At 47.7% G+C, this 20,158-nt stretch overlaps 2 protein-coding genes across 5 annotated transcripts in view; one reads left to right on the forward strand and one right to left on the reverse strand.

Annotated features, from left to right (window-relative positions):
* The window catches only part of NCOA1 (nuclear receptor coactivator 1), a 75,816-nt gene extending 64,066 nt beyond the window's left edge, over positions 1-11,750 (forward strand). For 2 of the 3 annotated variants that reach the window (XM_088053820.1, XM_088053821.1), the window contains 3 exons: positions 4,428-4,608; positions 6,665-6,754; positions 11,385-11,750. In XM_088053820.1, coding sequence (XP_087909946.1) covers positions 4,428-4,608; positions 6,665-6,754; positions 11,385-11,546 — 433 coding nt within the window. In that variant the 3' untranslated portion in view covers positions 11,547-11,750. Of the gene's footprint in view, positions 1-4,427; positions 4,609-6,664; positions 6,755-11,172; positions 11,233-11,384 lie in introns of all 3 variants that reach the window. The other variant, XM_088053822.1, reaches the window with a different exon arrangement.
* PTRHD1 (peptidyl-tRNA hydrolase domain containing 1) lies at positions 11,463-20,147 on the reverse strand. 2 transcript variants are annotated; one of them, XM_014262592.2, is made up of 3 exons: positions 19,905-20,147; positions 18,390-18,580; positions 11,463-11,531 (listed from the first exon to the last, which is right to left on the reverse strand). In XM_014262592.2, the coding sequence occupies exons 1-2, from the start codon at positions 20,145-20,147 to the stop codon at positions 18,410-18,412; spliced, it is 414 nt and encodes a 137-aa protein (XP_014118067.2). In that variant the 3' UTR covers positions 11,463-11,531; positions 18,390-18,409. The 2 variants fall into 2 exon arrangements, with proteins under 2 accessions (XP_014118067.2, XP_005534170.2); XM_005534113.3 differs by lacking the exon at positions 11,463-11,531 and having other exon boundaries at positions 18,298-18,580.
* Positions 20,148-20,158: the final 11 nt, after the last annotated feature.

Consider the following 20,158-nt stretch of genomic DNA (forward strand, 5'->3'; position numbering starts at 1 on the left):
TGGAATAACCTCATGGGATTATCCATGGGAAATAGCCTTTGGGATTATCCATGGGATTATCCATTGGAATAACCTCATGGGATTATCCATGGGATGGTTCATTGGGATTATCCCTTGGAGTTATCCATTGGAATAACACCATGGGATGGCTCATTGGAATTACCCATGGGATTATCCATGGGAAACAGCCTTAGGAATTATGCACTGGGATTATCCATTGGAATAACACCATGGGATTATCCATAGGAAACAGCCTTTGGGATTGCCCGTTGGGATTATCTGTTGGGATTATCCATTGGAATAACCCCTTGGGATTATCCATGGGATTATCCATAGGAAGCAGCTTTGGGGATTTTCCATGGGAATCAATCTTTGGGATTATCTATGGAATTATCCATTGGAATAATCCCATGGGATTATCTTTGGGAATCATCCTTTGGAATTATTCATTGGAATCAGCCTTTGGGATTATCCATGGGATTATCCATGGGATTATCCATAGGAAACAGCGTTTGGGATTATCCATGGGATGGCTCGTTGGAGTTATCCATTGGAATAACTTCTTGGAATTATCCATGGGATTATCCATAGGAAAGAGCCTTTGGAATTATCCATAGGATTATCCATTGGAATGACCCCATGGGATTATTTATTATCAGCCATTGGAATGAGGCATTGGGATTATCCATTGGAATAACCCATGGGATTATCCATTGGAATGAGCCATTGGAATTATCCATTGGAATTATCCATTGGGATGAGCTGTTGGGATTATCCATGGCAAACAGCCTTTGGGATTATCCATTGGAATAACCCATGGGATTATCCATTGGAATGAGCCATTGGAATTATCCATTGGGATGAGCTGTTGGGATTATCCACGGGATGGTGGGTTGGGGTTATCCATTGGGATTTTCCATTGGAATGACTCCATGGGATTATCCATGGGAAACAACTGTTGGGATTTTCCATTGGAATAATTCCTTGGGATTATCCATGGGATGGCTCATTGGAATTATCCATTGGGATTATCCATGGGAGTCAGTTTTTGGAATTATCCAGGGGATTATCCATGGGAGACGGATTTTGGGATTGTCCATTGGAATAATCCCATGGGATTATCCGTGGGATGGTTTGTTTGAATTATCCATGGGATTATCCATGGGATTATCCATGGGAATGATCCATGGGAATGATCCATGGGAATGATCCATTGGAATCACCCTTTGGAATCATCTCCTGGCCATGGGATGGGGCTGTGGATCCCTGGGAAGAGGGAATGGGATCAGGAACGGGATCAGGAATGGATCAGGAATGGATCAGGAATGGATCAGGAATGGGATCAGGAATGGATCAGGAATGGGATCAGGAACGGGATCAGGAATGGGATCAGGAATGGATCAGGAATGGATCAGGAATGGGATCAGGAATGGGATCAGGAATGGGATCAGGAATGGGTTCAGGAATGGGTTCAGGAATGGGATCAGGAATGGATCAGGAATGGATCAGGAACGGGATCAGGAATGGATCAGGAATGGATCAGGAATGGGATCAGGAACGGGATCAGGAATGGATCAGGAATGGATCAGGAATGGATCAGGAACGGGATCAGGAATGGATCAGGAATGGGATCAGGAATGGATCAGGAACGGGATCAGGAATGGATCAGGAATGGATCAGGAATGGATCAGGAACGGGATCAGGAATGGATCAGGAATGGATCAGGAATGGATCAGGAACGGGATCAGGAACGGGATCAGGAATGGGATCAGGAATGGATCAGGAACGGGATCAGGAAAGGGATCAGGAACGGGATCAGGAACGGGATCAGGAATGGATCAGGAATGGGATCAGGAATGGATCAGGAATGGATCAGGAACGGGATCAGGAATGGGATCAGGAATGGGATCAGGAATGGATCAGGAACGGGATCAGGAACGGGATCAGGAACGGGATCAGGAACGGGATCAGGAACGGGATCAGGAATGGATCAGGAATGGGATCAGGAATGGATCAGGAATGGATCAGGAATGGGATCGGGAATGGATCGGGAATGGGATCGGGAATGGGATCGGGAATGGGATCGGGAATGGGATCGGGAATGGGATCGGGAATGGATCAGGAATGGGATCAGGAATGGGATCAGGAATGGATCAGGAATGGATCAGGAATGGGATCAGGAATGGATCAGGAATGGGATCAGGAATGGATCAGGAATGGATCAGGAACGGGATCAGGAACGGGATCAGGAACGGGATCAGGAACGGGATCAGGAATGGATCAGGAATGGGACCAGGAATGGATCAGGAACGGGATCAGGAACGGGATCAGGAACGGGATCAGGAATGGATCAGGAATGGATCAGGAATGGGTCAGGAATGGATCAGGAATGGATCAGGAATGGGATCAGGAATGGATCACGAATGGATCACGAATGGATCAGGAACGGGATCAGGAATGGATCAGGAATGGATCAGGAATGGATCAGGAACGGGATCAGGAACGGGATCAGGAATGGATCAGGAATGGATCAGGAATGGATCAGGAACGGGATCAGGAACGGGATCAGGAACGGGATCAGGAATGGGATCAGGAATGGATCAGGAATGGATCAGGAATGGATCAGGAATGGATCAGGAATGGATCAGGAATGGATCAGGAATGGATCAGGAACGGGATCAGGAATGGATCAGGAATGGGATCAGGAATGGGATCAGGAACGGGATCAGGAATGGATCAGGAACGGGATCAGGAACGGGATCAGGAATGGATCAGGAATGGGATCAGGAACGGGATCAGGAATGGATCAGGAATGGGATCAGGAATGGGATCAGGAATGGATCAGGAACGGGATCAGGAACGGGATCAGGAATGGATCAGGAATGGATCAGGAATGGATCAGGAACGGGATCAGGAACGGGATCAGGAATGGATCAGGAATGGATCAGGAATGGATCAGGAACGGGATCAGGAACGGGATCAGGAACGGGATCAGGAACGGGATCAGGAATGGATCAGGAATGGGATCAGGAATGGGATCAGGAACGGGATCAGGAATGGATCAGGAATGGATCAGGAACGGGATCAGGAACGGGATCAGGAATGGATCAGGAATGGGATCAGGAACGGGATCAGGAATGGATCAGGAATGGGATCAGGAATGGGATCAGGAATGGATCAGGAACGGGATCAGGAACGGGATCAGGAATGGATCAGGAATGGATCAGGAACGGGATCAGGAACGGGATCAGGAATGGATCAGGAATGGGATCAGGAACGGGATCAGGAATGGGATCAGGAATGGATCAGGAATGGATCAGGAATGGATCAGGAATGGGATCAGGAACGGGATCAGGAATGGATCAGGAATGGATCAGGAATGGGATCGGGAATGGATCAGGAATGGATCAGGAATGGATCAGGAACGGGATCAGGAATGGATCAGGAATGGATCAGGAATGGATCAGGAATGGGATCAGGAATGGGATCAGGAACGGGATCAGGAACGGGATCAGGAACGGGATCAGGAATGGATCAGGAATGGATCAGGAATGGGATCAGGAATGGATCAGGAATGGATCAGGAATGGATCAGGAACGGGATCAGGAGTGGATCAGGAATGGATCAGGAATGGGATCAGGAATGGATCAGGAACGGGATCAGGAATGGATCAGGAATGGATCAGGAATGGATCAGGAATGGATCAGGAATGGATCAGGAATGGATCAGGAATGGATCAGGAACGGGATCAGGAATGGATCAGGAATGGGATCAGGAACGGGATCAGGAATGGATCAGGAATGGGATCAGGAACGGGATCAGGAATGGATCAGGAATGGATCAGGAATGGATCAGGAATGGATCAGGAATGGGATCAGGAATGGGATCAGGAACGGGATCAGGAGTGGATCAGGAATGGATCAGGAATGGGTGGGTACAGGATGGGAGCAGCTCCAGGGAAACTTGGGGTGGGATTTTGGGAAGGAATTCCCGGCTGGGCTGGAATTCCCAGAGAATCCCTGGGAGCGTCCAAGGAAAGGTCGGAGTGAGATGAGAGCGGGTTGGGAATGGGACTGGGATCCCATCCCAAGGAATCCCGGGATTCCGGGATCCAGGATGCTCAGGATCCATCCCGAGGGGTTTTTATGGAATTCTGGGATAGGGAGACCCTTCCTGGAGTCCCCAATTCCCAGGGAATTCCCAGAATTCCTTCCCTTGGGATGGGGCCGGATCCAACCCCAGGCTGGGATTTGGGAGACAATTCCCTGTCAAAACAGGAAGAAATTTGGGAAGCAATTCCCAAAAAACCCCCGAGACCATCAGAATTTCACCTCTCCGACCTCCACAGATCCGGAACCGTTGGCAATTCCGGGGTTGTTTTTTTTTTTTGCTGACTCTTTTCCCGCTTTTTTTCCCGGTTTTTCCAGGGTGTTCGGGCAGGCTCCGGCGGCTCCGGCGGCTCCGGCGGGAATGTACAACAACATGAGCATCACCGTGTCCATGGGCGGCTCCGGCGGCACCGGCGCCGTTCCCAGCATGGCAGCCATGGCCGGCGGAATTCCCATGAATTCCATGATGGCCGGGATGAATTCCATGTGCTCCGAGCAGGTGGGAGGGGATGGAGATCGCTGGGATTTGGGGGGTGGGAATTGGGGTGGGGATCGGGAACGGGATGGGAATGGGATCAGGAATGGGATGGGAATGGGATCAGGAATGGGATGGGAATGGATTCAGGAATGGGATGGGAATGGATTCAGGAATGGGATGGGAATGGGATCAGGAATGGGATGGGAATGGGATCAGGAATGAGGATCAGGAATGGGATGGGAATGGATTCAGGAATGAGATCAGGAATGGGATGGGAATGGATTCAGGAATGGGATGGGAATGGATTCAGGAATGGGATGGGAATGGGATCAGGAATGGGATGGGAATGGGATCAGGAATGGGATGGGAATGGATTCAGGAATGGGATGGGAATGGATTCAGGAATGGGATGGGAATGGGATCAGGAATGGGATGGGAATGGGATCAGGAATGGGATGGGAATGGATTCAGGAACGGGATGGGAATGGGATCAGGAATGGGATGGGAATGGGATCAGGAACGGGATGGGAATGGATTCAGGAATGGGATGGGAATGGATTCAGGAATGGGACTGGGAATGGGACTGGGAATAGGACTGGGAATGAGATCAGGAATGGGATGGGGAACGGGAGCAGACTGGGAGCAGCTCCACACAAACAGGAGATCCCTGGAGCTCCCCATCCCCAAATCCCGGCCGGAGCCGCTCCGGAGCCGCTGGAATCGTGGCTGGAATGGGATCGGGAATGGGATCAGGAATGGGATCAGGAATGGGATTGGGAATGAGGATCAGGAATGGGATTGGGAATGGGATTGGGAATGGGATCAGGAATGGGATCAGGAATGGGATTGGGAATGGGATCAGGAATGGGATCAGGAATGGGATTGGGAATGGGATCAGGAATGGGATCAGGAATGGGATTGGGAATGGGATCAGGAATGGGATCAGGAATGGGATTGGGAATGGGATTGGGAATGGGATCAGGAATGGGATCAGGAATGGGATTGGGAATGGGATCAGGAATGGGATCAGGAATGGGATTGGGAATGGGATCAGGAATGGGATCAGGAATGGGATCAGGAATGGGATCAGGAATGGGATTGGGAATGAGGATCAGGAATGGGATCAGGAATGGGATCAGGAATGGGATTGGGAATGAGGATCAGGAATGGGATGGGAATGGGATCAGGAATGGGATCAGGAATGGGATTGGGAATGGGATCAGGAATGGGATCAGGAATGGGATTGGGAATGGGATCAGGAATGGGATCAGGAATGGGATGGGAATGGGATCAGGAATGGGATCAGGAATGGGATGGGAATGGGATCAGGAATGGGATCAGGAATGGGATGGGAATGGGATCAGGAATGGGATCAGGAATGGGATTGGGAATGGGATCAGGAATGGGATCAGGAATGGATCAGGAATGGGATTGGGAATGGGATCAGGAATGGGATCAGGAATGGGATGGGAATGGGATCAGGAATGGGATCAGGAATGGGATGGGAATGGGATCAGGAATGGGATCAGGAATGGGATGGGAATGGGATCAGGAATGGGATCAGGAATGGGATTGGGAATGGGATCAGGAATGGGATCAGGAATGGATCAGGAATGGGATTGGGAATGGGATCAGGAATGGGATCAGGAATGGGATTGGGAATGGGATCAGGAATGGGATTGGGAATGGGATCAGGAATGGGATCAGGAATGGGATTGGGAATGAGGATCAGGAATGGGATTGGGAATGGGATCAGGAATGGGATTGGGAATGGGATCAGGAATGGGATCAGGAATGGGATCAGGAATGGGGCTGTGGATCCCTGGGAATGGGAATGAGATTGGGAACAGGAATGGGATTGGGAATGAGGCCCCGGATCCCTGGGAATGGGATGGGGAATGGGGCTGTGGATCCCTGGGAATGGGAATGAGATCAGGAATGGGATTGGGAACGGGAGCAGATTGGGAGCAGCTCCACACAAACAGGAGATTCCCGGAGTTCCCCATCCCCAAATCCCGGCCGGAGCCGCTCCGGAGGCTCCGGAATGGCGGCTGAGCGCGGCCGTTGCTCCCGGCAGGTCCCGGACGCGGCGCTGAGACCTCCAGGGCTCTTCTGTAACCAGCTGGGCTCCGGGGAGCTGCTCAAGGCCGAGCCCGACGGCGCCCAGGTCAGTTGGTGCTCCTCAAACTTCTGGGAAGCTCCGGAGATCCGGGATATTCCCAAAAAAAAACCTCGGGATGTTCCCTGGGGATGTTCCCGGAAGGGTCAGGCAGGAGAGCGACGTTGGGGTGAAGGAACCGCGGTGGTGGGGGCACCCGTGGGGTGACACCTCTTGGGTTGGAGCCACCAGGGTCACACCAGTGGTGGGTGACACCCATGGGGTGACACCTTCAGGCTGGGAGCCACCACGGTCACACTGCAGTTGGGTGACACCCATGGGGTGACACCTCTTGGGTTGGAGCTACCAAGGTCCCACCACTGGTGGGTGACACCCATTGGGTGACACCTCTTGGGTTGGAGCCACCAAGGCAAGGTCACACCGGTGTTTGGTGACACCCGTTGGGTGACACCTCCTGGGTTGGAGCCACCAAGGTCTGTCTAAAGTTGGGTGACACCCATTGGGTGACACTTTTGGGGTTGGAGCCACCAAGGTCCTACAGGAGTTTGGTGACACCCATGGGTGACACCTCTTGGGCCCGAAGCGGCCATGGTCACACCAGTGGTGGGTGACACCCATAGGGTTGAAGCCAACCAAGGTCACACCTGTGTTTGGTGACACCCATTGGGTGACACCTCTTGGGTTGGAGCCACCAAGGCAAGGTCACACCGGTGTTTGGTGACACCCATTGGGTGACACCTCTTGGGTTGAAGCCACCAAGGTCCATCTAGAGTTGGGTGACACCCCTTGGTGACACCTCCTGGGCTTGAAGCCACCAAGGCAAGGTCCCACAGGAGTTGGGTGACACCCATTGGTGACAGCTTTGGGGTTGGAGCCACCAAGGCAAGGTCACACCGTTGGTGGGTGACACCTCTTGGGTTGGAGCCACCGAGGTCCATCTAGAGTTGGGTGACACCCCTTGGTGACACCTCCTGGGCTTGGAGCCACCAAGGCAAGGTCCCACAGGAGTTGGGTGACACCCGTTGGTGACACCCGTTGGGTTAAGTTATCAAGGCAGGGTCACACCAGTATTGGGTGACACCCATGGGGTGACACCTCTTGGGTTGGAGGCACCAAGGTCCTACAGGAGTTGGGGGACACCCATTGGTTGAAGCAACCGAGGTCCCACCAGTGTTTGGTGACACCCATGGGGTGACACCTTTGGGGTTGAAGCCACCAAGGCAAGGTCACACTGGAGTTGGGTGGCACCCATTGGGTGACCCCTTGGGGGTTGAAGCCACCAAGGTCCATCTAAAGTTGGGTGACACCCATTGGGTGACCCCTTGGGGGTTGAAGCCACCAAGGCAAGGTCACACCCATGGTGGGTGACACCCGTTGGGTGACACCCCTTGGTTGGAAGCCACCAAGGTCCATTTAGAGTTGGGTGACAGCCATTAGGGTTGGAGCCACCAAGGTCCCACCACTGGTGGGTGACACCCGTTGGGTGACACCTCTTGGTTTGAAGCCACCAAGGCAAGGTCCCACCAGTGTTGGGTGACACCCATTGGGTGACACCTCTTGGGCTTGAAGCCACCAGGGTCTCGGCAGGGTTGGGTGACACTGAGGTCACCATGGTGCCACCAGCGTTGGGTGACACCCATTGGGTGACACTCCTGGGTTTGAAGCCACCAGGGTCCCTCTGGAGTTGGGTGATGACCAAGCCTTGGGGTTGAAGCCACCAGAGTTGGGTGACAATGAACCCATGGGGTTGGAGTCACCAAGGTCCCACCAGAGCTGGGTGACACCCATTGGGTGACACCTGTTAGGGTTGAAGCCACCATGGTGCCACCGGTGTTGGGTGACACCCACTGGGTGACATCTCCTGGGCTTGGATCCACCAAGGTCCCACCGGTAATGGGTGACACTTCCTGGGTTGAAGCCACCGAGGTCCCACCAGAGCTGGGTGACACCCTTGGGGTTGACGTCATCAAGGTCCCACCGGTGTTGGGTGACACCCGTTGGGTGACACCTGTTGGGTTGAAGCCACTGAGGTCCCACCACTGTTGGGTGACACCCATTGGGTGACACCTTTGGTCTGGAGCCACCACGGTGCCACCAAATCCAGCCCCGCAGCCCCGGAGCGCCGCATCCACCGGGAGTCCGAAATCCGGGATGGCTCCAGCTCCACCCACCCCACGTCCCACCCTGCTCCTCAAAGCCCTTGAGATGCCTCCAAACCCCATTCCAGATTTCTTCAGAGCCATTTTTCTGCCAAAATCCCGACTTTTTTCCTGGATCAACATCTGGCATCCACCTGGAGCCTCCTAATCCATGGAAATCCGGGATGGCTCCAGCTCCACCCTGCTCCTCAAAGCCCTTGAGATGCCTCCAAACCCCATCCCAGCTCCGTTGGGAGCCGTTTTCCCACCATAATCCCAAAATTTTTCCTGGATCAGCGCCCGGCATCCACCAGGAACCTCCCAATGCACAAAAATCCGGGATGGCTCCAGCTCCACCCACCCCATGTCCAACCCTGCTCCTCAAAGCCCTTGAGATGCCTCCAAACCCCGTCCAAACTCCATCCAGAGCCATTTTCCCACCATAATCCCAATTTTTTTCCTGGATCAGCGCCCGGCATTTACCAGGAACCTCCTAATCCATGGAAATCCAGGATGGCTCCAGCTCCACCCCATGTCCAACCTGTTCCTCAAAGCCCTTGAGATGCCTCCAAACCCCATCCCAGCTCCGTTGGGAGCTGTTTTCCCACCGTCATCCCAATTTTTTTTCCTGGATCAGTGCCCGGCATCCACCAGGAACCTCCCAATGCACAAAAATCCAGGATGGCTCCAGCTCCACCCACCCCACGTCCCACCCTGCTCCTCAAAGCCCTTGAGATGCCTCCAAACCCCATCCCAGCTCCGTTGGGAGCTGTTTTCCCACCGTCATCCCAATGTTTTTTCCTGGATCAGTGCCCGGCATCCACCAGGAACCTCCCAATCTACAAAAATCCGGGATGGCTCCAGCTCCACCCCATTCCTCCAACCCCTTGAGATGCCTCCAGACCCAATCCCAGATTTCTTCAGAGCCGATTTTCTGCCGTAATCCCAGGTTTTTTTCCTGGATCAGCGCCCGGCATCCACCAGGAGCTTCCCAATCCGTGAAAATCCAGGATGGCTCCAGCTCCACCCACCTCACCCGTTACTCAAAGCCCTTGAGATGCCTCCAAACCCCATCCCAGCTCCATTCTGGAGATGTTTTTCCGCTGTAATCCCAGTTTTTTTCCTGGATCAGCACCTGGAATCCACCAGAAACTTCACCATCCATGAAAATCCGGGATGGCTCCAGCTCCACCCCATTCCTCAAACCCCTTGAGATGCCTCCAAACCCCATCCCAGATTTCTTCAGAGCTGTTTTTCCACCATAATCCCAAATTTTTTTCCTGGATCAACATCTGATATCCACCAGGAGCCTCCCAATGCACAAAAACCCAGGATGGCTCCAGTTCCACCCACCCCATGTCCAACCCTGCTCCTCAAAGCCCTTGAGATGCCTCCAAACCCCGTCCAAACTCCATCCAGAGCCGTTTTCCCACCATAATTCCCAATTTTTTTCCTGGATCAGCGCCCGGCATTTACCAGGAACCTCCTAATCCATGGAAATCCAGGATGGCTCCAGCTCCACCCCATGTCCAACCTGTTCCTCAAAGCCCTTGAGATGCCTCCAAACCCAAATCCAAACTTCATTTGGAGACATTTTTCCACCATAATCCCAAATTTTTTTCCGTGATCAGCGCCCGGCATCCACCAGGAGCCTCCCAATGCACAAAAATCCGGGATGGCTCCAGCTCCACCCCATTCCTCCAACCCCTTGAGATGCCTCCAGACCCAATCCCAGATTTCTTCAGAGCCATTTTTCCACCATAATCCCAAATTTTTGTCCTGGATCAAGCGCCCGGCATCCACCAGGAACCTCCCCATGCACAAAAATCCGGGATGGCTCCAGTTCCACCCACCCCACGTCCAACCCTGCTCCTCAAAGCCCTTGAGATGCCTCCAAGCCCAAATCCAAACTTCATTTGGAGCTGCTTTTTCCACCATAATCCCATTTTTTTTCCTGGATCAACACCTGGCATCCACCAGGAACCTCCCAATGCACAAAAATCCGGGATGGCTCCAGTTCCACCCACCCCACGTCCAACCCTGCTCCTCAAAGCCCTTGAGATGCCTCCAAACCCCATCCAAACTCCATCCTGAACCGTTTTTCCACCATAATCCCAAATTTTTTTCCTGGATCAACACTCGACATCCACCAGGAACTTCCCCAATCCATGAAAATCCGGGATGGCTCCACCTCCACCCCTTTCCTCAAACCCCTTGAGATGCCTCCAAACCCCATCCCAGCTCCGTCGGGAGCCGTTTTTCCGCCGTTATCCCAAATTTTTTTTTTTTCCCGGAGCCGACTGAGCCGCAGCGCTTTTCTTTTTGTAGGACGTGAAGACCGAAGAATTCTTCTCTGGGCTGGCTCCAGACTAGAGGAGAAGTTCTCTAGTGAGTTTCCCGCTTCACGTAGTTCCCAGATCCCGCTTCCGCCCCTTCCCCGGATCCGCTAAATCCCGTTTTTTTTTTTTTGTTTTTTTTTTTTTTTCTTTTTTTTTTTCCTGTTTTTCCTTTTTTTTTTTTTTTTTGGGAATTCCTCCCAGGTCCAGCAGGTCCAGGTGTTCGCCGACGTCCAGTGCACGGTGAATTTGGTGGGAGATCCCTACCTCAACCCGCCGGCTCCGTTGGCCAATCCCAAAAATCCCGCTCCGCCGCCTCCGCCGGGACAAGGGAAGAGCCTCCTGCAGCAGCTGCTGACGGAATAAAATCCCCGGGAAAACGTCGGGAATTCCCAAAAAAAAAAAAAATTAAAAAAAAATATATAAATAAATTTACAAAACTCGGGAAGATGGACACGAAACAAACATAAAAAAAAAAAAAAACAGAGAAAATTATTATATAGGATCTATTTTTATGGGAATTTTGATATCCAGCCCCGCCCCCGCCGCCGTCGCCGCCGGAACGTTCGGAACGCCAATGGAAAATGGGGGATCCGGGGGTTTTTTGGGAAGAGGGGGGATGGGGGTTTGCACCGAGGTTTTTTCCCTGGTTTTTGGGGGTTTTGGGCCTTTTTTTCCTCCTTTTTCCCAATATTTTTCCCCTTTTCCTCCTTTTCTATCCCATTTTCCTCCCTTTTTCCCAATTTTCCTCCTTTTCCTTTTCCTCCTCGTCTCTCTTTTCCCCTTTTTTCCTCCTTTTTTTTCCCTCCTTTTTTCCCTGTTCTCCTCTCTTTTCCTTTTTTCCCATTTTTCTTCCTTTTTCCTCCTTTTTTCCCATTTTTCCTCCTTCCCTACTTTTCCTCTTTTCCATTTTCTTTTCCCCTTTTTTTCCTCCTCTTTTTCCCAGTTTTCCTCCACTTTTCCTTTTTCCCAGTTTTTCCCTTTTCCTCCTCTTTTCCCCATTTTTCCCCCTTTTCCCAATTTTCCTCATTTTCCCTTTCTTCCTTTTCTCTTTTCCCCTTTTTCCTCCTCTTTTTTCCCAGTTTTCCTCCACTTTTCCTTTTTCCCAATTTTCCACCTTCTTCCCTATTTTTTCCTCTTTTCCCCTTTCTTTTCTCTTTCCTCCTTTTTTCCTTATTTTCTCCCTTTTCCTTTTCCCCTCTTCCTCCTTTTTTCCCCATTTTCTCCCCTCCTTTCCCTTTTCCTCCTCTTTTTTCCCCATTTTTCCTCATTTTTCTTCTTTTTCCTCCTTTTCCACAACTTTTTCCCCATTTTTCCCTTTTTTATCTCATTTTTGTCCTCTGTCCCCACTTTCTCTTCCTTTTCCTCCCACTTCTTCCTTTTCCTTTTTCCCCCTTTCCCACATTTCCTCAACCTTTTTTCCCATTTTTCCCCATTTTTCCCCCTTTTCCTTCCATTTCCACTTTTTCCTTCTTTTTCCCCCTTTTCTCAACCTTTTTTCCCATTTTTTCCTTCTTTTCCTCCCTTTTCCCCACATTTCCTCAACCTTTTATTCCCGTTTTTCCCCATTTTTTCCCCTTTTCCCCCTCTTTCCCCCCTTTTCCTCACCCTTTTTTCACATTTTTCCCCATTTTTCCCCATTTTTCCCATTTTCCCTCCTTTTCCCACATTTCCTCAACCTTTTATTCCCATTCTTTTCCCATTTTTCCCCATTTTCCCACATTTCCTCAACTTTTTCCCCATTTTTTCCCCTTTTCCTCAATCTTTTTCCCATTTTCCTTCTTTTTCCCACTTTTCCTCAACCTCATATTCCCATTTTTTCCCATTTTCCCCATTTTTCCCCATTTTCCTCAACCTTTTATTCCCATTTTTCCCATTTTCCCCATTTTTCCCACTTTTCCTCAACCTTTTATTCCCATTTTTCCCCATTTTCCTCCCTTTTCCCACATTTCCTCAACCTTTTATTCCCATTTTTTCCCCATTTTCCCCCATTTTTTCCCCATTTTCCTCAACCTTTTATCCCCATTTTCCCCCATTTTTACCATTTTTCCTCCTTTCCCCCCATTTTCCTCAACCTTTTATTCCCATTTTTCCTTTTTTCCCCATTTTCCTTCCTTTTCCCGCTTTTCCTCAACCTTTTATTCCCATTTTTTCCCCATTTTTTCCCAATTTTTCCCATTTTCCCTCCTTTTCCCACATCTCCTCAACCTTTTCCCCCTTTTTTTCCCATTTTTCCCATTTTCCTCAACCTTTTATTCCCATTTTTTTCCCCATTTTTTCCCCTTTTTCTCAATCTTTTTCCCATTTTCCTTCTTTTTCCCACTTTTCCTCAACCTTTTATTCCCATTTTTCCCATTTTCCTCAACCTTTTATTCCCATTTTTCCCCCTTTTCCTTCCATTTCCACTTTTTCCTTCTTTTTCCCCTTTTCTCAACCTCTTATTCCCATTTTTTTCCCATTTTCCCCATTTTTCCCCATTTTCCTCAAACTTTTATTCCCATTTTTCCCCATTTTCCCCCCATTTTCCTCAACCTTTTATTCCCATTTTTCCTTTTTTCCCCATTTTCCTTCCTTTTCCCGCTTTTCCTCAACCTTTTATTCCCACTTTTTCCCCATTTTTTCCCCATTTTTCCCATTTTCCCTCCTTTTCCCACATCTCCTCAACCTTTTCCCCCTTTTTTTCCCATTTTTTTCCCATTTTTCCCATTTTCCTCAACCTTTTATTCCCATTTTTTCCCCATTTTTCCCCATTTTTTCCCCTTTTCCTCAATCTTTTTCCCATTTTCCTTCTTTTTCCCACTTTTCCTCAACCTTTTATTCCCATTTTTTCCCCATTTTCCCCCATATTTTCCCCATTTTCCTCAACTTTTTATTCCAAATTTTCCCATTTTTCCCATTTTCCCACATTTCCTCAACCTTTTATTCCCATTTTTTCCCATTTCCCCCATTTTTCCCCATTTTCCTCAAACTTTTATTCCCATTTTTCCCCATTTTCCTCCCTTTTCCCACATTTCCTCAACCTTTTATTCCCATTTTTTCCCCATTTTCCTCAACTTTTTATCCCCATTTTCCCCCATTTTTACCATTTTTCCTCCTTTCCCCCCATTTTCCTCAACCTTTTATTCCCATTTTTCCTTTCTTCCCCATTTTCCTTCCTTTTCCCGCTTTTCCTCAACCTTTTATTCCCATTTCTTCCCCATTTTTCCCCAATTTTTCCCATTTTCCCTCCTTTTCCCACATCTCCTCAACCTTTTCCCCCTTTTTTTCCCATTTTTTCCCATTTTTCCCATTTTCCTCAACCTTTTATTCCCATTTTTTTCCCCATTTTTTCCCCTTTTTCTCAATCTTTTTCCCATTTTCCTTCTTTTTCCCACTTTTCCTCAACCTTTTATTCCCATTTTTCCCATTTTCCTCAACCTTTTATTCCCATTTTTCCCCCTTTTCCTTCCATTTCCACTTTTTCCTTCTTTTTCCCACCTTTTCTCAACCTTTTATTCCCATTTTTTCCCCATTTTCCCCCATTTTTTCCCCATTTTCCTCAACGTTTTATTCCAAATTTCCCCATTTTTCCCATTTTCCCACATTTCCTCAACCTTTTATTCCCATTTTTCCCCATTTTCCTCAACCTTTTATTCCCATTTTTTCCCATTTTCCCCATTTTTCCCATTTTCCTCAACCTTTTATTCCCATTTTTCCCCATTTTCCTCCCTTTTCCCACATTTCCTCAACCTTTTATTCCCATTTTTCCCCATTTTCCCCCATTTTTTCCCCATTTTCCTCAACCTTTTATCCCCATTTTCCCCCATTTTTACCATTTTTCCTCCTTTCCCCCCATTTTCCTCAACCTTTTATTCCCATTTTTCCTTTTTTCCCCATTTTCCTTCCTTTTCCCGCATTTCCTCAACCTTTTATTCCCATTTTTCCCCATTTTTTCCCCATTTTTCCCATTTTCCCTCCTTTTCCCACATCTCCTCAACCTTTTCCCCCTTTTTTTCCCATTTTTTCCCATTTTTCCCATTTTCCTCAACCTTTTATTCCCATTTTTCCCCATTTTTTCCCCTTTTCCTCAATCTTTTTCCCATTTTCCTTCTTTTTCCCACTTTTCCTCAACCTTTTATTCCCATTTTTGCCATTTTCCTCAACCTTTTATTCCCATTTTTCCCCCTTTTCCTTCCATTTCCACTATTTCTTTCTTTTTCCCACCTTTTCTCAACCTTTTATTCCCATTTTTTCCCCATTTTCCCCCATTTTTTCCCCATTTTCCTCAACTTTTTATTCCAAATTTTCCCATTTTTCCCATTTTCCCACATTTCCTCAACCTTTTATTCCCATTTTTTCCCCATTTCCCCCCATTTTTCCCATTTTCCTCAAACTTTTATTCCCATTTTTCCCCATTTTCCTCCCTTTTCCCACATTTCCTCAACCTTTTATTCCCATTTTTTCCCCATTTTCCCCCAATTTTTCCCATTTTCCTGCTTTTCCTCAACCTTTTATTCCAATTTTTCCCCTTTTCCCTCCTTTTCCCACATTTCCTCCACCTTTCCCCCCTTTTTTTTCCCATTTTCCCCCCTTTTCTCCCCATTTTCCCACCCCAACTCCTCCAGGCCCATCCCAAATATATTTTTTTTTCCTTAAAATTCCCATTCCCGGCTCCAAGAATTCCCAGGAAAACAGCAGGAAAGGAGGAAGAGGAAGAAGAGGAAGCTCAGTCTCAGCTGGATCTGACGCGGGGCACGGAGAAAAACAAACAAAAAGAGACAAAAACCAAAAAAGAGAAAAAAAAACGGGAAAAAATCCGGAATTCTGCGGGAAAAATCCCAAATTTTTTATTTTTTCCGTTAAATCTGCGCTGGAATTCCCAAATTTTTTGGGTTTTTTCCCCCCTTTTCCCTTTCGGCTCGTGCGTACAATCAGCTTTTTCTAGCAGGAAACGTGGAATTTGTCAAGTTTGGTTGTTTTTTTTTTTTTCCAGAAAAACCCGAAAAAAATCAGAAAAAAAAAATCCAAAAAAATCCAAAAAAAAAAAAAAAAATCAAAAAGGAAAAAAAAAAATTCATATTTTGACCCAGGTTTTTTTTTTTCCATGTTTTTTTCCCCGTCCCCTCTGGAATTCCGTGGGATGAGGAATTCCTGGTGTAGAATGCAAGGAAAGAGGGGGGGGGAAAAAAATGACAAAAAAATGATAAAAAAATGACAAAAAAATGACAAAAAAAGACAAAAAAACGACAAAAAAACAACAAAAAAACGACAAAATCGGGAAAATCCGCAATAATTTTTAGGGAAAAGATGGGATTGGGGGGAGGGGATCTTGTAGATAAATTTTTTCCGAGGGAAAAGATGGAAAATTCTGGAAAACGATGAGGGGGGGGTGGGGGAGGGGAAGGGGGGGGAGGGGAAAAAAAAAGTAAGAGAAAAAAAAATAAAAATAAAAAAAACGGTTCTTTTTTTTTTTTTCCTGCTTGGATTGTGTTTAACAGCTGGAGTAGCTTCGGATATTTAAAAATAATAATTAATAATTAATTAATAATAATAATTAATAATAATAATAATAAAAGAATAATAATGGAATTGTTTGTCGGGAAAAAGCGCTTTTTTTTTTAATAATTTTTTTTTTTTTTGGTGGTTTTTCTTTGGAATTAAATTCAATTTATTTTTTAGGGTTTTTTTTTTTTTCTGGTTTGGAATTCCCAGGGTGGAATTTTTATGGGAATTTTAAAGTTTTGGGTTTTTCTCCTCCAAAAATTTCTGGGGGAAAAAAAAAAAATATGGGAAAAAAAAAAAAAAAAGAGAAATCCGGAGTTTGGAGAGTTTTGTTGTTTTGGGGAGGTGGGAAAGGGAAAAATTTGGGGCAAAAATGGGAAATTTAATTTTTGGGGCTGGAAAATCGGGAATTCCATCGGAAATTCCAGGATGGGATCCAGGGATTTGCTGTTTTTTGGGATTTCAGTTCCCTTGGAAAAATTCCCAAGGATCGGCATCCGTGAAATGAAAGCTGAAAATGGGAAAAAAAGAGGGAAAAACGATCCCAAACCCACAGGAATTTGGGAATATTCACCGAAATTCCAGGAATTCCGGGTGGGAAAAGAGCTCATATCCCATCCTGAGAGAATTCCCGCCACTGCAGGTGGCTCCAAATTTTGGATATTCCCAGGGATTCCCGTATTTTCTGGGAATTTCTTCCCAAAATTCCACCTAAATCAAATTTCCCAGTTTAGGATGGAGGGGAAAAAACGGGAATCTCAAAGGAAATTTGGGATTTTTTTCCTCATTTCTTTTCCCTTCTTTTTTCCTTCCTCTTCTTTTCCTTTTTTCCTCTTTTATTTGTCCTCTTTTTCCTCCTTTTTCCTTCCCCTTTTTCCTCTTTTCCTCTTTTTTTTTTCTCAAGGAGTTTCCTTCCTCTTCTTTTCCCTTTTTCCTCCTTTTTTCCCTCATTATTTGTCCTTTTTTTTCCTTTTTTCCTCTTTTCCTTATTTTTTTCCTCTTTTTTCCCTCCTTTATTTCTCCTTTTTTTCCTCTTTTTTCCTTCCCCTTTTTCCTCTTTTCTCCTTTTTTTCCTCAAGGATTTTCCTTCCCCTTCTTTTCCCTTTTTTTCCCTCATTATTTTTCCTTTTTCCCCCCTTTTTTTCCTCTTTTCCTCCTTTTTCCCCCTTCTTTCCCCTCATTATTTTTCCTTTTTTCCCCCTTTTTTTCCTCTTTTCCTCCTTTTTTCCCCTTTTTTTCCCTCATTATTTTTCCTTTTTCCCCCTTTTTTTCCTCTTTTTCTTCATTTTCCCCCTTCTTTCCCCTCATTATTTTTCCTTTTTTCCCCCTTTTTTTCCTCTTTTCCTCCTTTTTTCCCCTTTTTTTTCCCTCATTATTTTTCCTTTTTCCCCCCTTTTTTCCTCTTTTCCTCCTTTTTTCCCCTTTTTTCCCCACTTTTTCTTTTTTCCTTTCCCATTTCTTCCTTTTTTTCCTCCTTTTATCTCTTATTTTTCCTCTTTTCCTCCTTCCCCCCCTCTAAAAATTCCCAGAAATTCCCTACAATCCCCTCAACTCCCTCCAAATCCAACCAGGATTTTTCCCAACCCAAAACAAATCCCGGCAACAACAACAAAAACCACAAATTCCACTCGGGGGGAAAAAAAACCACTTTAAAAACCACAAAATTCCTCATCCCGAAAACGCCGGAATTCACCTCCAAAATTCCCAGATTTGAAGGAATAAAAAAACCTGGAAAAATCAGGACGAAGTCATTTGAGGAGTTTGAATTTCCTGAGGTGTTGCTGCACCTGATTTTTGGGATAAGGCCGGAGCGCCAAACACGTGGGAATTCCCTCGGGATTCTCCATCCAAAGTCGGTGTTCGACGCCTTTTTCCTTCAGCGACTCCGCCAAATCCAGCAGGGAATTCTCATCCGGAGCCTGCCGAGCCAATAAAAAAAAAAAAAAATGGGAATTATTTCCAGGAATTTTCCTTATTCCCAAACCCGAGCTGGCTTTCCCACCCCCCGCGGATTTTTTTATTTATTTTTTTAAATCTCTTATCTGGCTGTTTTTGTGATTTTTAGCTTTTTTTTTTTCGTTCTGAGGATTGTGAAGAGTTGGGATGGAAAGAGGGAAGCGTGGAATTTTAGGGAATTTTTATTGGGAAAGCCTTTGGAAATCGTGGGGCTGGAGGATTCCCCGTGATGGGTGTGTCCCCAAATCCCATCTGGATTTGAAATTCCTTCGGGGTTTTTTCCACGAAATCTCGGTTTTTTCGCCAAAAAACCACTTTTTTTTTCTCCAAATCCCGATTTTTTCCCACAAAATCCCGATTTTTTTCCCACAAAATCTCGATTTTTTCCCCACAAAATCCCGATTTCCCCCCTCCCATCATGCCCCGCGCTTCCTCCAGCACCACGGTTCTCATGGCGGGGAAAAAAACCGCGATTTTGGGAGAAAAAAATCAGGATTTTGGGGGAAAATCGGGATTTGGGATGAAAAAAATCAGATTTTTTTTCCTAATTTCCGATTTTACAAAAAAATCCCGAGCCTTGTCCGCCCCCCCCCAAGATGGCGCCCGGTTCCCCCTCAGCGTGGAGCTCCCATCAATGACCCGCGCTACCTCCAGCACCGCGGTTCTCATGGCGAGAAAAAAAAACAGGATTTTGGAAGAAAAATCGGGATTTTGAGGAAAAAATCGGGATTTGAGGGGAAAAAAATCAGAATTTTTTTCCTAATTTCCGATTTTCCCAAAAATCCCGAGCCCTGTCCTCCCCTCCCAAGATGGCGCCCGGCTCCCCCTCATGCCCCGCGGCGGCGCCGCTGCCTCCAGCACGGCGGTTCTCATGGCGGGAAAAAAAATCGGGATTTTGGGAGAAAAAACTGGAATTTTGGGAGAAAAAAATCGGGATTTGGGGGGGAAAAATCAGGATTTTTTCCTGATTTTCCGCAAAATCCGGAGGCATCTCCGCCCCCCCCAAGATGGCGCCCGGCTTCCCCTCAGCGCGGAGCTCCCGTCATGCCCCGCGGCGGCGCCGCTACCTCCAGCACCACAGTTCTCATGGCGGGAAAAAAATCGGGATTTTAGGATAAAATTAGGGATTTGGGGGAAAAATCGGGATTTTAGGATAAAAAATCGGGATTTGGAGGGAAAAATCAGGATTTTTTTCCTGATTCCCGATCCGTCTCCGCCCCTCCCAAGATGGCGCCCGGCTCCCCCTCAGCGCGGAGCTCCCGTCATGCCCCGCGGCGGCGCCGCTACCTCCAGCACCACGGTTCTCATGGCGGCGCCCAGCTCCAGGTACGCTCCGGTGTCGGGATGCTCCCGGTAACCGTGAACGGCGGCCAGCGCCGCGTGGCAGCCCTGAGCCACCACGGCACCGAGCGGCCACGAGCGGGGAGGCCGCGCCAGATCCCCGCGGAGCACCACGTACTGCACCAGCGCCGCCGCCATGTTGCCGTACGGAACCGCGCGGGCTGCCGGGAGCTTGCAGGGCGCCGCCATGTTGTACGGAA

Source organism: Pseudopodoces humilis, chromosome 3, assembly GCF_049639895.1.
Source record: "Pseudopodoces humilis isolate 2021_Gansu_Grassland_sample_001 chromosome 3, ASM4963989v1, whole genome shotgun sequence".
NCBI lineage: Eukaryota > Metazoa > Chordata > Aves > Passeriformes > Paridae > Pseudopodoces > Pseudopodoces humilis.

Bases quoted from the DNA above. Each gene is read 5' to 3' on its own strand.
- PTRHD1 (XM_014262592.2), bottom strand. From the start codon at position 20,147: ATGGCGGCGCCCTGCAAGCTCCCGGCAGCCCGCGCGGTTCCGTACGGC. The intron at 18,581-19,904 runs GTAGCGGCGCCG...TTGGCTCGGCAG, and splicing joins TGAGAACCGTGGTGCTGGAG to GCTCCGGATGAGAATTCCCT.